This window comes from Bos indicus x Bos taurus, chromosome 5 (assembly GCF_003369695.1).
Source record: "Bos indicus x Bos taurus breed Angus x Brahman F1 hybrid chromosome 5, Bos_hybrid_MaternalHap_v2.0, whole genome shotgun sequence".
Classification (NCBI taxonomy): Eukaryota; Metazoa; Chordata; class Mammalia; order Artiodactyla; family Bovidae; genus Bos; species Bos indicus x Bos taurus.
The window spans coordinates 64392673-64407946 of NC_040080.1; the positions used below are offsets into that span (position 1 = coordinate 64392673).

Here is a 15274-nt window from a genome sequence, read left to right on the forward strand (position 1 = left end):
ATAAAGCCACACAATTGAGATTATACTCTATGTAACTTCACATGTGATTTTTTCATTCCACATTATATAATGAGCGGTTTCCTACTTTGTTAACAATTCTTCACTGAAGTATTTTTAAATGGCTGCCTTACAGTCCATTTATCAGAATGCATTTAACCATTTATTTACAGGCTTTCTAGGGTTTTGTGTTTTGTTAGTTGGTTATTTTTGCTATATAAATAACTTTGAAGTGACTATCTTTGTCTCTTGTCCATATAAGACTTTGGTTCAATTAGAATGGAGTGCTGGAGTGGGATTTCTCAGTTAAAGGATGTGAACATTTGAAGGCTTTTGCTGTGCACTGTCAAGGTTATACAAACTTCCAGAAAGAAAGGAATTAAAAAGTGAGGGCAGGAATCAAGGAGAGAAGCTGAGGAAAAGACTTCTTTCTTTTTAGGATATAGAGTTCCGTTCTTTCTTTTTAAAATGTTTATTTATTTATTTGGCTGTGCTGGGTCGTAGTTGCAGCACTCAGGATCTTTGATCTTCATTGCGATATGAGGGATCTTGAGTTGCAGCATGGGAACTCTTAGTTGTGGCATGTGGGATCTAGTTCCCTGACCAGGGATAGAACCCAGGCCCCCTATATTGGGAGCACAGAGTCATAGCCACTGGACTACCAGGGAAGGCCTAGGATGTTTTGAACTCAAAGCCTAAATTTTTTATTAAGATCCATATCTGCCCCAAGCTCCCAAGTCTAAACTGGAATGAGAAGCTTCCCTTCATTCCATCTTATCCCCTTGCCTCCGACAGGATGATGAGATCAACCAGCAGAGCCAACTCATAGAGAAGCTCAAGCAGCAAATGCTGGACCAGGAAGAGGTAATGGGAAGGAGGGCAAGACAAGAGAGGAGAGGGCTGTGTGTCCATCCCTGAAAGGCATGAAAAAGACCTTTTCTGGAAAGATGGAAGAAGGGGCATTCTGCTTAGGGGTTAGTCACCTCCCCGAGACAACAGAAATCTGGGGGCTTAGTTGGGGTTTTGCTTAAAGCACAGAAGCTGGAGTCTGGGTGCTCCTTCATTATGGTACCCTATTTCTATGAAGCTGAAAGCCCCGTTCCTCTTGACTCTTGCTTGGACCCTTGCCTCTCTCCTAGAGCTATACCTGGGTAAGGGGGGCTCAGCTTCCCCAGGCCAAGGAGCTGGCGAGCTGATCACTGGCAGAAGACTCCTGCTCATGACCCGCCCCTCCCTTGCAGCTGCTGGTGTCCACTCGAGGAGACAATGAGAAGGTCCAGCGGGAGCTGAGCCACCTGCAGTCAGAGAATGATGCCGCAAAGGATGAGGTGAAGGAAGTGCTGCAGGCTCTGGAGGAGCTGGCCATGAACTATGACCAGAAGTCCCAGGAGGTGGAGGAGAAGAGCCAGCAGAACCAGCTTCTGGTGGATGAGCTGTCTCAGAAGGTGGTGAGTGGCCAGCCAGGAGCACCCTGACCTCAGAACACCTTCTGTGTCCAGAGGGAACTCTGCTTTCTAAGAGGGTGGTATCGTGTTTGTACCTTTGTGCTGTCTTTCAGTTCGTGGTGGGCCCCTCTCCCACCCCATCACTGCACTTCACCGTCCTGACCACTCTCTCTTCCAGACCCTTCTGCAGGGCTTGTGTTCTCTTTGTAGCAACCATCAGGGTCATGCATGAAGGGAAAGGCCTCTGGCTAGGTGGGGGAGGGAAGCAGGAAGATGGTGCTGGCATGACCTGAAGGACTGTCCCCAGGCCACTATGCTGTCCCTGGAGTCTGAGTTGCAGCGGCTGCAGGAGGTCAGTGGACACCAGCGAAAACGGATTGCTGAGGTACTGAATGGGCTGATGAAGGACCTGAGTGAGTTCAGTGTCATCGTGGGCAATGGAGAGATTAAGCTGGTGAGTGGAGAAAGACGTGGCGGCCTTGTTCAGATCTTTCTTGTTCTGGGAAATGGTGGGAGGTGTAGGTGAGACACTCATGTCCTCAGAGATACTGAGAGGAGGAGGACAAGATCCAGGAAGGACACCTGCAAACTAGACACAGGAAAACACGCAGAAGTTTGCATAGACTCAACTGAAATACACATTTTAGATCTACATACCTGGTGAAATTCACATTGCTGGATAAGGAAGCAGTGGAGATGTGCTTTTAGCAGGATTTGGAGATGGGGGCACAAAATTAGGAATGATATAGATAGATCCGTGGCAGTGACGAGGCCCCATCTGTGTGATCAAGTGGATCAGTCTGACTACAGAATATCCTGTTTCTCTATAGAAGGGAAGAGGGTGACTGTCGGAACAGATCGTTGAATGCAGAGAGGGATTCAGTGTGAAAAACCAGGTGGTACAGAGCTGCTAAAAGTTGTTTGGAACATACCTGTCCCACTGGAGTCCCTGTGCCTGTGGGTGTGTGCTGGGCTAGGCCGAGTAGAAGGAAATGGATAGGGGCTTCCCAGGAGCAAAGAGGCACCTCCTCCCTCCCATGTTCACCCCACAGCCAGTGGAGATTAGTGGGGCCATTGAGGAGGAGTTCACGGTGGCCCGACTCTACATCAGCAAAATCAAATCTGAAGTCAAGTCTGTGGTCAAGCGGTGCCGGCAGCTGGAGAACCTTCAGGTCGAATGTCACCGCAAGATGGAAGTGACTGGGCGGGAGCTCTCATCCTGCCAACTCCTTATCTCCCAGGTGAGTGCCAGAGGTAGAGAGCCTCTGGGTGCCGTGGGAGAGGGCAGGCAACTCTGTGGTTGTGGGATGACTGCTAGCAGCCGCCTAGGGTCAACTGAAGTCAAGGACAGAAGAGCTAGGGGAAGCAGGAGAGGGTCCAGGCTAGAGAAGTGAAGGTGCAGGGGGATACTGCCCTCTGAACCAAGAGAGTCTAAAGCAAGGGTCTCCAGAGGAATGGCCTTCGAGCCTGCATCCTGGTGGAAGGTGTAGCAGGAAGAGGGGAGAGCTGGAGCCTGTGAAGGTCTGTGCTGCCTGGAGTTGGGTCCTTGACTCTATCCATCTTCTTCACCAACCCTCACCCCACCAGCATGAGGCCAAGATCCGCTCCCTGACGGAATACATGCAGAGCGTGGAACTCAAGAAACGGCACCTGGAAGAGTCCTATGACTCCCTGAGTGACGAGCTGGCCAAACTCCAGGCCCAAGGTGAGACCTGCTTAAACCTCCAACCAACCCATCCTGGGACCTGAGATCAGAGAGGGTGTCAGGAGGCAAAGTGACAAACATCACAGAAAACTCAGCACACTCACCAAAGCATTAGACTGAAATCCTGGAGTCCAACTCACGTGCTGCTTAGCATGATTTTGCATGTAGCTCATTTTACATGAACCATAAACCCTCCATCATCCTTTGTCCCTGCTGTATGAAATTGGATAGTTCTCACCCAGAAGAACATCCCTGTGGGCCCATTCTAAGGGTAAATGTGCCCTGCACTGCCTGGCGCTCTGGTCACAATGTGAAGTTCTGTCTGGAGGTGGTAGGTGTGATATAAACTGCTTCCTCCCTCTCCCTCAGAAACTGTGCATGAGGTGACTCTGAAGGACAAGGAACCAGACACACAGGACACAGAAGATGTGAAGGCAAGTGGGGAAAGTGTTGGGGAGACTGGGGCCTGGCAGGGCCCTCACCAAGCTGGTGGCTGGGAGTCTGGCATTGAACTTGGGTGGGGTTGTGTTGCAGAAGGCCCTGGAGCTGCAGATGGAGAGCCACCGGGAGGCCCATCACCGGCAGCTGGCCCGGCTCCGGGACGAGATCAATGAGAAGCAGAAGACCATTGATGAGCTCAAAGAGTAAGAGTTCCCCAGGGTGGCTCCAGTCTCCACCTGGTCCCCTCATCTTCCTGGGCCCACGCACACACTCCCTCTGGCACCAGGATCCAGTTCTTTAACTTCCATGGATCATGCCCCAGCAAAGACATGACTTTGCAGTCCAGCTCCAGGAGGTACAAGGAGTGAGGACTAGTCCCTATGCTCCAGGCTTCTCTGATTTGATAGTTCAGGGCCCCTTATTCTGCTGTGGAAGCAGTAGCCTGAGTCCGCCTCTAATATACCCTGAAGTAGATGTGTCAACCCTATGAGGACTCATGTGTGCAAGAAGGAAAGTGTTGAAGGAGTCAGTCTCCTCTTTGTCCCTCGCTGACATCTCCTTGTTCTCCCCAATACCTCTTGCTCTCCGCAGCCTGAATCAGAAACTCCAGTTAGAGCTGGAGAAGCTCCAGGCTGACTACGAGAAGCTGAAGAATGAAGAACATGAGAAAAGCACCAAACTCCAGGAGCTGACGTGAGTGACGGGTCCGCCTGCAGACCTGAGACCACACGGGCTCAGACGGCTACTCACACATACCTCAGGGACAGGACACGATCTAGATGGGAACATGGTGACCACAGGAGGCAAGGTCTTCAAAAGAACAACTTGATGGCGAGGGGGAAAATAAAGGAGACTTCTGTTCAGTATTAGCTGACATGGAAAGATGTGGATGATGTTCCATGAAGTGTAAAAAGCAGGTTATCAACAGTAGGAATGGTATAATCTTGAAACATTTATGTGAGAGCCACATGCATGGAAGAGTCTGGAAAGATGGACACCAGAATGTTCACGGTAGTTTGATCTGTAAGTGGTAGAATCATGGGCTTTTTATTGGAACTCATCTTACTTTTTTCATTTATGCACTGTGAACATGAGTAACTAGTATAGTAAGTAATAATAAAATATAGATCAAGGAATGGAGGAGGGACAGAGGGGCAGGGTGGCCCTGAGTGGTTTTTCTGTTTCTGTCTTCCTCCAGATTTCTGTACGAGCGACATGAGCAGTCCAAGCAGGACCTTAAGGGTCTGGAGGAGACAGTTGTGAGTGACTTCCCTTCTGCGCCAAGCCAACGGGGGGGTGGGGAGGGGTGGCTTCAGTGTCCAACCCTCCCTCTGATTTCTTCTGCACCCTATTTCTCCCGCCTTTCTGGGAAGTAAGCCTGTGGTATGATCAGGACACACCTTTTTGTAAAAAGATGAGTGACTCACTTGTCTGGAGAGACTGAAGGATCCAGTAGTTTTGGAGGGGGAATGGTGACCTTGTATTTGGTGGCCCCCAATTTTTCATCATTCTTTGCAGGCCCGGGAACTCCAGACCCTCCACAACCTTCGCAAACTGTTCGTTCAAGACGTCACGACTCGAGTCAAGAAAGTGAGTGCTGCCTTGGGGTCTTCCCAGCCCCCATATCCCCCTCCTGTCCTCAAGTTTCTCCATCTCCTGCGGCCTTCAGCGGGGCTTCCGGGCCTGGTCTGAGTGGGGCCTGACTGGCCTCAGGATGGCCGTATCTTTCCTCCGCCCTGTCTCTCCTCAGAGTGCAGAAATGGAGCCCGAGGACAGTGGGGGGATTCACTCCCAAAAGCAGAAGATTTCCTTTCTTGAGAACAACCTGGAACAGCTTACAAAGGTTCACAAACAGGTAAGAGCGAGGGCAAGGGGTGAAGAGAACTCTTGAGGCCTGGGATCCCTAAATCCTCAGAGGCCCTTGGATTTAGAAAAATCTTATTGCATGTCCTCTTTCCCTTTCCCTCTTCCCTTTCCTACTGACACCTTCTTTATGCTGTATTTGGTTCCACATTTACCCTGTTCTCGGTTCTATGCCTGTTTTCCCTTTCCCAAAGCTCCCAACCTGCCTCTGCTCAAGTGGAATTCCCAGGCCTATGTTGTTGGAGGGTGAGGTGGAAACCAATAGAAGTTTCAGAGGCGTGGGCCTGGGACTACGTGAGGGACGCTGGGCAGACCGTGGCCGGAGTGGAGAGCACTGAGCCAGAGGCAGCCAGGGGAGCTGGGCTTTCTCTCATGGCGAGGACTCCATCTGCCTAGGCCTGGGGCAGGCATGCAGAGAAATGACACGATGTTGTCCCAAATGGCCCAGGCAGCCCCTGGTCGGGGCCAGTGAAAACTCCTGTGTATTAAGTTGCTGCCTCTCTGTCCCCCTCCTTGCTGCTGCGGTTCCTTAGGTGGAAGACTGGGTTTCAAAGGTATGGGGTGGGGAGGTGACAGGGGCAGTCCAAAGGAGTCAGGACAGGAAATGTTTGGTGCCCACAGAGCAGGTAACCCTCCCAGGTGCCATACAGCTGAGCCTTGAAGACCGGTGCAACACACTGTCAGCTGGCTCTTTAAACAATTCTGAGAATAAACCCTAACCTATTCTTCATTCCTGTCCTTTCAAATCCACCTTAAAATGCCTTTTACGCTCATATTCTCATCAAACTAGAGCTTCAGCTTTTCTTCCCAGTGCCATACCCAGCATATACAGTAAATACCCAGGACACCTTCTTATTTAATAATGAGAAAAAAAAAAAAAAAATCCTAGAGCTGTGGCCCGGTGATGGTACACAGGGTTTATTTTATTTGGACCTGCAGAAGGCCTTACTACCATCTTTTCGCCTGTGCTTATTATCAAACAGTGTGACAACATTATAGAAAAGTTAAAAGACAGAAAAAACATTTGTAATCAGTTTTGCCATTCTTTTTAATTTTTGTGTTCATTTTCCTTCTCTCTCCAAGTGCATATTACATTGCTTCCCTCCTCACCTCACCCCCCGCAACTTTTTATTGTAGTAAAATACACATAACATTTACCACCTTTAATCATTTGCAGTGTACCATTCAGTGGTATTAAATCCGTTCGTAATGTAGTGCAACCATCCCCACCATCCCGCTCCATAAGTCTTCATCTTGTAGAAGTGAAACTCCATCCCTATTAAATAACCTCATTCCCCACTCTCTCCAACCCCTGGAAACCCCCATTTTACTTTCTGCCTTTTTAATTTTGACTGCTTTAAGAATCTCAGTAGAATCTAAGTGGAGTAATCTGGAATTTGTCCTTCTGCACCCAGTTCATTTGACTTAGCATAATGTCCTCCAAGTTCATCTGCACTGTGGCACATTTCAGGACATCACAGGCTGTTTTCTTCTTCCCTCTCCACCCCCCACCCCCATGCCTCTGTTCTAAGTCTCAAAGATCAGAAACTACTCACCTATAGGCTAGGACTCCTCCTAATTTCATCCCTCAGGGGACACAAGACTAGAAAGGAAAACACTAGAGATGTAGAAATCTCTCAGTTAAACAGGACCTTAAATAGCCAGGGCTGCAGGCTGTGACAAATTGAACTGAGTTATTGTCACAGCAAAAATATTGTTTATGATCTGTAAGTTGTCCAAAATGAAAGGGACAATTCTCCCAGTGTCCCCTGCTACATCGATGTACCTGATATCTTCCAAGGCCGGCTCCTTCTGCAATCTGTAGGCCCCCAGTCATTGTGTGAGACAGTGTAAAAAGATCAGGAAGTCTCTTCCTGGCCTTAAGGTGGTTGCTACCATTGCTCTAGCTTAATTATAATGGGGAGAGGGCCGGCCCAGGAAATCCTCAAACATGAAGGTAATAAGCACAAATGTTTGTGAGACCTCAAACATTTTCTTTCCTTCCTATGGGGCAGCCGTGTGGATGTGTGGATGTGTGGGGGGCGCCTGTATTCCAGCTTCTGCTCCTGCTCTGCACTGCATTGAACCTGTGCTCAGCCCCATATCCACCCTCCAAACTGCTACCGTGCTCTTGCTGCCTTGCCCTGTGCATGCCCACATAGCCATCTCTGGGTAAGGGGGGTGCCTTGTCCCCATGGTTGCCCTGGGGCTGTTGGTCTGGCACCAGCTGTGAGATACTGGGGATTTGGTGGTGTTTAGGCCAGGAAGAGACAAGAACAGGGCACTGTCACAAGAGTTCTAGGCTAAAAACTAAAGATTAATCTGGAGCATGCATCATTCCTTGGTTGAATTTTTTTTTTTTTTAAAGTGACTTAAAAAAAAAAGAAAGTTCTGGGCTACAGAGAAGTTGACATGTTTTGCTGCTCAGAAAACGATGTAACTTTTTAATGCCTGGCCCCTATTTGCTGAAGGAAGAAGGAAAGCACTTTCCAGAGCAGCAGTTAGGTAAAGGGAACGAGGCCTTTGGAGGAGACAACACAGCATCCAGCATCTGCCTCCCTGATGGGACTTTTCTGTATTCTCTCTCCTGCCCGCACCCCCACCCCCAACTCCGGCACCTCGTCCTCGTCCTCGGCTGCCTTTCTCCCGGCCTCTAACCTGGGGCTCACCCCACAGCTGGTACGTGACAATGCAGATCTGCGTTGTGAGCTTCCTAAACTGGAAAAACGACTTAGGGCTACGGCTGAGAGAGTTAAGGCCCTGGAGGGTGCACTGAAGGAGGCCAAGGAGGGTGCCATGAAGGACAAGCGTCGGTACCAGCAGGAGGTGGACCGCATCAAGGAGGCCGTGCGTTACAAGAGCTCTGGCAAGCGGGGCCATTCTGCCCAGATTGGTGAGTGGGCAATGGGATCACACTCCGGGGGATCCTGGCAAATTCCTTGGTGTTAAGCAACCCCACCCCAGCCTCACCCCACCACTCCCGCCCCAAAAAGTAGAAAGTGAATTACTATCTTATAAGCAACTCAGTTCAACTGTAGCTCTGGGACCCAGAGTGACTGCAGAGGACAGGTGGTCTCTTCACAGTCGTTTTCCTTTCTTTGCCGCAGCCAAACCCGTCCGGCCTGGCCACTACCCGGCATCTTCACCCACCAACCCCTATGGCACCCGGAGCCCCGAGTGCATCAGTTACACCAACAGCCTCTTCCAGAACTACCAGAACTTGTACCTGCAGGCCGCACCTAGTTCCACCTCAGATATGTAGTGAGTGACTGTGGGCATAGGCGGAGCCCCAACCCAAGGCTCTCTGCACCTTATAAGACATAAGATTGGGTTAATTATTGGGTGGAATTCAATTCTTTTCCTAAGTAGCTTCATTTCTAACCCTTTCTCAACTTCAGACCTTTGATTAGAAGGTGGGCATCTGCCCTCCTAATCTTCGGCCATGTTTGTTGTCTTCTGGTCTTGGGGGCAGGGTGGATGGTTCCACCCTGAGGGTGAGTGTGGATCAGTGGTCCTTGGAATAGTGGAAGGTGGGGACTAGATGTTGCATCTCTCTCTTCTTCTCCATCCAGCTTTGCAAACTCCTGTACCAGCAGTGGGGCCACATCTTCTGGTGGCCCCTTGACTTCCTACCAGAAGGCCAACATGGACAATGGTGAGTGAACAAGATGGGTAACCAGCCTTTGGGATGCCCAGGGCAAACTGGAAAGTATCAGAAGAATAAGTGACCCTGTGCCTACAGCTCAAACACTGTGCAGCCCTTCAGGGTCTTGGGTTTTTAGAAGTGGGGTCACATGCCTGTCCCCACCAGTCCCTTCCCTCCCCCGCCCCTTGCCTTCCATTCTCCTCTCCTCTATGAGGGCTCAGGGAGACTTTTTTTTTTAATTAATTTTATTTTATTTTTAAACTTTACATGATTGTATTAGGTCAAACAAAATAATGATGCAGCTCAGAGTGGCTGAAGACAGAGTGCCACAGACCAAGATGGCAACTATATTCCCAAGACTCTTACCTTTTTCTTCAAGGAGTTAGGATGAGAGAGGGTTGAGGAGACTGTTTGTAACACATCTCTTTTTTCCCTTCTTCCAATCCTGTGTTCTCCACGGCGATCTCTACAGGAAATGCCACAGATATCAATGACAATAGGTACGCCAGTCCCCACTGCTCTTGGGCTCTCTGGGTGAGAACAGAAGAAATGGTTACCTTTCCCTTGTGCCCAATTTAGGGGTTCCCCAGAGCCTTTGGGGAGAGGAGGAGGAAATGAGAGCCACTCTCACCATCACCATGTTGTCCAGGAGATCCAGTCACTCCCCTGCCTCTGTGTAGAGCACTGTCCCCTCCTCCAGTCCGCCCTGTGGCTCCGCGCCATTGCAGCTGTGGGGGCAGGGGGAAAACCGCCATGGACGTCTGATGACCTGGGTTTCTCTCCTGTGTTGGGGAACTTTGTGACCTTGGGCAGATCAGCTCCATCTCTCTGGCCTTGATTTGCCCAGTGTTGCTGTCCTTGGTTATCTCACAGGCATGCTGAGAGAGCAAAGTGACAGGAATGCTGTCCTTTCTACGGGAGCTGACAACGCTGTGATTGTGTTGGGTCTCTTCTTCCAGGAGTGACCTGCCATGCGGCTACGAGGCTGAGGACCAGGCCAAGCTGTTCCCTCTCCACCAAGAGACGGCAGCCAGCTAATCTCCTACAGGGGCTGCCGCAGACCTGCACTTTCAGGTAGTTTCAGGCCGCTTCCTCTGAACAGTCTCAGGTTGCTTCCTTCCTTGCCCTCAGCTTCTTTGTTTCTCCCGCTTTTTTAATCATCTCAGAACTTTTACTAAATGGTTGTCCCTCAACTCCTGCTATCCCCTCCTAGGGGCTACATCGGAACTGCCCAGTGTCCCCTGGACACGGGCCCCTCCCTCCTGCCTTGTGCCTGGTGATAGTGGTTGGTAGCCACAGTCCTGCCTTTCTGCCACTAGGGGTCACTGCAACATGTCAGAAGGGTGCTGTCCATCTACAGCACCAAGGGTCACCGAATCTATTAATGGTAGATACTAGGAGATCTTAGGGACAGGGAAGCCTGGCAGGCTGCAGTCCATGGGGTTACAAAGAGTCAGACACAACTGGGCAACTGAACAACAGCAACAATTAGAAGAGCTCTGTGTCCTACACTCTTCCTATCTGTATATATCACCATTAAGCTTTAGGAAATGCACCGGGAAGCCTACCTTTTATTCCTCTAGCTGCTGTATCCACTCTCCTCCCATCTTGCCAGTGGAGGTGGAAAACTGTATATGCCTACCTTCAAGCCTTCCCCGCCTCTGTCCCCTGTGCTCTCCTAGCAGCGCAGGCACCTTCCTGGTTCTCCTGTGTCACCAGGTTTCTCACCAGGGCTGCTTTAGGGCTCAGAACCGAGCACTGGGATCCTATTTTATTGTCCACTTTGGATCCTTGGAGAATAAGAAACAAGAGATCATGGCCGCCTATTGGGCGGCATCCAAGCTGAGCCCTTTCCAGGGGTTTTTCAGAACAACAGGCCAGGCACACACACAGGCAGAAAGGCATGAGAAGCAAGCAGTAGGAATGGGGGAGGAAGAGTTAGGGAAGGCCTGGGGGTGGAGGAGCAGGGGCTTGGGAGGGTGGCATCTGGTCGTTGGTATCAAACAAACAGCTTGTAAACCCAAGCTGGCCTAGATGCCACCCTGTTCCTGTTCAGTAGCCAGGCTGCAAGGTGGTTCCTCACAATTTCTTTCTCTTTCTTCCCCAGTTTCTAAGAGGGACTGAGGCCTCTTCTCTCAGCATGCTGCAAACCTGTGGTCTCTGATACTAACTCCCTCCCCAACAGCCCTTGTTGTTCGACTGTACTATGTTTGATGTCTTCTCTTACTCTGTATCTCTTTGTACCCTGTATCTATATATCAAAAGCTGCTGCTATGTCTCTCTCCTCTGTCTTACTCTCTAGTATCTAATGATGTATTTAGCAATTTCTAAGCATAGTATACCCTCCTCACTTGGGGCCATAGGGAGGAGGGTCAGTGTTTCTTCTCTCTCTCATATATGCGTCTCTCACACTGAGTGGTGTTAGTCATGGAGATGATTAAAAAAGGAAAATGGGAGCTAGAGGGCTGTGATCCTTCACAACACACACATACATACACACGCACACATGCATGCACACAAAGCCTTAAGCAGAAGAATGTCTTAGCATCATAAGATACAGAAATAGCCTCTTCCTCCCTCCTCTTCCACTTTTAGCACAGAGGAGGATAAGATGGAAGGACTGCTTAAATTATACAGAGAATTTTCTTTAGACACCCCTCACCTGAACCGAGGGGTTCTGGGTGTGCACCTCTGCCCCTTGAAGTCTGCCTTTTGCCTCCTCCTTCCTATTCCCCCTGGAAAACCAAGAACATGGACTGCTCAAGGGACCACTTCCCTTTCTCCCTGAAACTCCTTTTGACATTCTCTACCCCAGAGCTCCTGACTAGAAGCCAAAGCTGCTTAAAATGATTTTGCAAAGTTAAGGAGGCCAACCTATTCCCAACAGTCTATCAGATGGTTGCTCACCTGTCCACAGGGATAGTTCTAGCCAAGCAGAAGCAGTAGGATTGCTTCTTTGGCTTTGGGGGTAAACAGGCTGGAAAATTCCTAAGTGTTTTTTTGCCACAGTGATGAGCTGGATTCCTTTCTCTGTCCCATATTGGGCTGCATGTTCTTCCACGTCTCCACCTTTTGGTGTGGGGGCTTCCAGTTCATTGGCAAAATAGCTATCTCGAAATGCCTTCCTTTCAGACTGGAGCCTGACTTTTCCCTGATGATATACATTAAAAAATTTTTTCCCCTAAGAATTCCTTCTATAATGTCCTTATCAGGCATTAAGTGCACTTTAAAGAAAGGGGCGGGGCAGCTTTTCCAGAGGTGGAGGAGCCCAAGGGCTGGACCCGGGATATGGGGGGTGGGGGGGCTCTCCTGCTCCCATGTAATTGACAGGATTATGGTTTTGTTTTCATATCCTTTCCTACCACATGGTGCTAAGGGGGCTTTCCAGGTAACTGCAGGGATGCAGAGTGGAGGTCACAAGCCAGTCCAAATCAAGAGAGAGTCCAGATAGCCTGTCTTATCTGGGATGGAAGAACAGGGTAGCAGACCACCCATCACCTAGTTTCTTAACCAGGAAAGAAAGCTCAGTGTGAGTGCCAGCTGGTAAATACAGGCTGTCGTGGCCCATGACTCCGTCAAGGGAAGATGTCCTTTCTCCCTTTACCTGTTGGGCCTTGCAGCAACTAGAGAAATGCAGGGAAAAAAATATACCAGAGGGGTATGGAATAAATCCAAGGCGGTGATATTCAAATGTTTTTCAGAACCAATCTTATAATAGAACCCTGAAATAAAGAGTAACTAGAAGTGACGCAGAGCTGGGCACTTTGCATTTTTACTGTTTGATGGGAAATGGTTCATTAGTTGAGGAGACCTTGAATGGTCCTAAGAGATCCTGAGGGTTCCTGTAGAGTAGTTTGAAAACCACTGCTCAGAGGAAAGGGATGTAATCTGGCTCCCCTGTCCCAAGCAAGGAGGGAAAGAGTGGGGTCAGTGAGCCACGCCATCTCCAGACCCCGGTGAAGAGGAAGGAAGACTCCTGTGTACCTGGAGACTTGTGCTCATATTGGCCTGCAGTGCCCCCAAGACTCCAGTGGATTTTACGTACTCTTGCCACCAAATGATTCTCTTCAAACACAGAAGAAAATGTGAATGTGTCGGGCAGATGAGGAGAGAGGTGACAGAGGGAGCAGCCTTCTCTTGAGCAAGATGTAAGGGAAATAGAATTCACTTACGTAAATAAGGAACACACAAAGCCTTCATCAGAAGCTTCACTCGACCGTCCTCCTCCTTCCCCTCCCCTCACCCTCTCACCACCTTCCTTTCAGAGAGCCAGGGTCTCCACCTGGGGCACCTGGCCTGCTCACTCACTTCTGCCAAAATGTTGCATGCCAGCGTGGACGACAAACCAAACCGCACCAACCCCGTGTGTATTTACTTGATGTACATAGATATCTTTAAAATAAAATAAATTCAGTGATGACTCTCTGGTGTTGTAAATCTTTATCCCTCCCCAGTCTCCCTCCCTTCCCTGCAGGTGATGGCATTATGACAGTGTGGGACATTATGACAGTCTTCCAGGTGTTTTTCCATATAGTTACATGCAGGTTTCCCCTCCGCCCCCACTTGACAATATATCCTAGAGATCTTTTCATGTCAATATACATGCTTACGTCACTAAAAAATATACATATATTTTTTCCACAAACTCACCCTATAATTTATTCAACCATTCAATGTTGGTGGACACCTATCCAGGTTTTCTGTAATTTTTAACAACAATGGGATCCTATTTTCTTCCTTGTTCTCCCACAGACCACCATGAGCCCCAGCATCAGTTCCATCCCTCCCTTGCCAAGAGCTCAATTCTCTAGGCTCAAGATTGTTCACCACAGTCCCACTTCAAACCCCCCACTCCAGGACACATCCCTTCCTGTTGTCCCTGCTCTCACTTAAAAGCTTCTGAGGTGAACAGAGAAAACCCCACAACTAAAACACTGGGGCAGTTAAAAACAAAGAGCCACAGAGCTAACCCGGACCTTGGTGCTGGCTTAACATTCCTTCTGTGTATCTCTGCTCTTTTCTCTCCCACTTCCCAGAGCAACTGGTTGAAACCCTCCCTCCTTAAATCCCTTCTTACTCGCCTCTTAGGCAACAACTTTGTCTGTTCTAAAGGGTAAATTAAGGTGATGGAGTGTGAAATTCTTCATTCCCTCCCCTCCAAACACACACACCTACACACTTCTATCTACACAGATCCCTTTTGTTTCTACTTTCTGACAAGTGATAAATCTCCCTTCTCTGGACTAAATCAAGGCCCTTCTAGATATTCTTTCTTAAGGTACTTACACAGACTTGATAGAGAAAATAAAAGCGATGCAGTCTTGGGCAGTTTGCATCTTCTTTGTTAACTTCTATTTTAATGATTTTGACTCTTCTCCTTGGTAAGGTCTCCCTAAAAAGCGTGTTTCACCATGTCTTCCCCTATAAGACACTCCCTGCCAGGTTTTCTCATAACCAAATTTCCTGAAAAAGTCTTAAGCTTTCCCTTCCCTCTTTCTCACTTCCTACTCATCCCTCAGCCCATCCTGATCTGGCTTTTGTTCTGCTGAAAGTGCTTTCCAAAGGTCACTAGTTGTGGGACTCCTCTGATAGTCCAGTGGTTGAGACTCTGCATTTCTACTGCAGAAGGCATGTGTTCAGTTCCCCTTCTGGGAACTGAGATTCCTCATGCTGCATAACACACCAACTAAGAAAAATAAAAGCCCCTAGTTGCCAAAGACAACGGGGCACTTCCCCATTGTCTTGCACTGTCTTGCATCGCCTCTCCAGGACATTTGACACCGCTCTCCATTCGTTCCTTCTTGAAACTCAACTCCCTTGGCTTTTGTGACCCTGCTCTCCTGGCCCTTTTTATTTCTCTGGCCACCCCTTCTCAGTCTTCTCCCACTAGCCTCTCACATGCTGGTCTATGCCAGGGTTCAGTCATTGGACATTCCTTAGAGTTGTCATTCACGCCTACAGATTCCTCACAAAAATTAAACCCGTATTCCCAGCCCAGATCATTCTGCTGAACTCTGGGCCCAGATGTCCTGCTGCCCTCAGGTGCCCCAAACACTGTTAGGCAAAAGCCCGGGATTCATTCTCAGTGTCTCCCTCTCCCTCAAAGCCCACGTCCACTATGAATTTTACACACGTTATCAAACTGAACCTTTAGAAGCCATCCCCTTCTATCCCAAT

At 49.1% G+C, this 15274-nt stretch overlaps 1 protein-coding gene across 2 annotated transcripts in view; it reads left to right on the forward strand.

The window, feature by feature from the left end:
* The window catches only part of KIF5A (kinesin family member 5A), a 29186-nt gene extending 15666 nt beyond the window's left edge, over positions 1 to 13520 (forward strand). The window contains exons 13-30 of one of the 2 annotated variants that reach the window (XM_027542353.1): positions 793 to 861; positions 1239 to 1445; positions 1750 to 1896; positions 2495 to 2683; positions 3030 to 3147; positions 3517 to 3581; positions 3682 to 3791; positions 4180 to 4281; positions 4787 to 4847; positions 5107 to 5178; positions 5339 to 5443; positions 5985 to 6005; positions 8128 to 8344; positions 8559 to 8712; positions 9024 to 9106; positions 9570 to 9597; positions 10057 to 10171; positions 11205 to 13520. In XM_027542353.1, the coding sequence (XP_027398154.1) occupies positions 793 to 861; positions 1239 to 1445; positions 1750 to 1896; positions 2495 to 2683; positions 3030 to 3147; positions 3517 to 3581; positions 3682 to 3791; positions 4180 to 4281; positions 4787 to 4847; positions 5107 to 5178; positions 5339 to 5443; positions 5985 to 6005; positions 8128 to 8344; positions 8559 to 8712; positions 9024 to 9106; positions 9570 to 9597; positions 10057 to 10135 (1827 nt within the window). In that variant the 3' untranslated portion in view covers positions 10136 to 10171; positions 11205 to 13520. The remainder of the gene's footprint in view (positions 1 to 792; positions 862 to 1238; positions 1446 to 1749; positions 1897 to 2494; positions 2684 to 3029; positions 3148 to 3516; positions 3582 to 3681; positions 3792 to 4179; positions 4282 to 4786; positions 4848 to 5106; positions 5179 to 5338; positions 5444 to 5984; positions 6006 to 8127; positions 8345 to 8558; positions 8713 to 9023; positions 9107 to 9569; positions 9598 to 10056; positions 10172 to 11204) is intronic. The other variant, XM_027542354.1, reaches the window with a different exon arrangement.
* The last annotated feature ends 1754 nt before the right edge of the window (positions 13521 to 15274 follow it).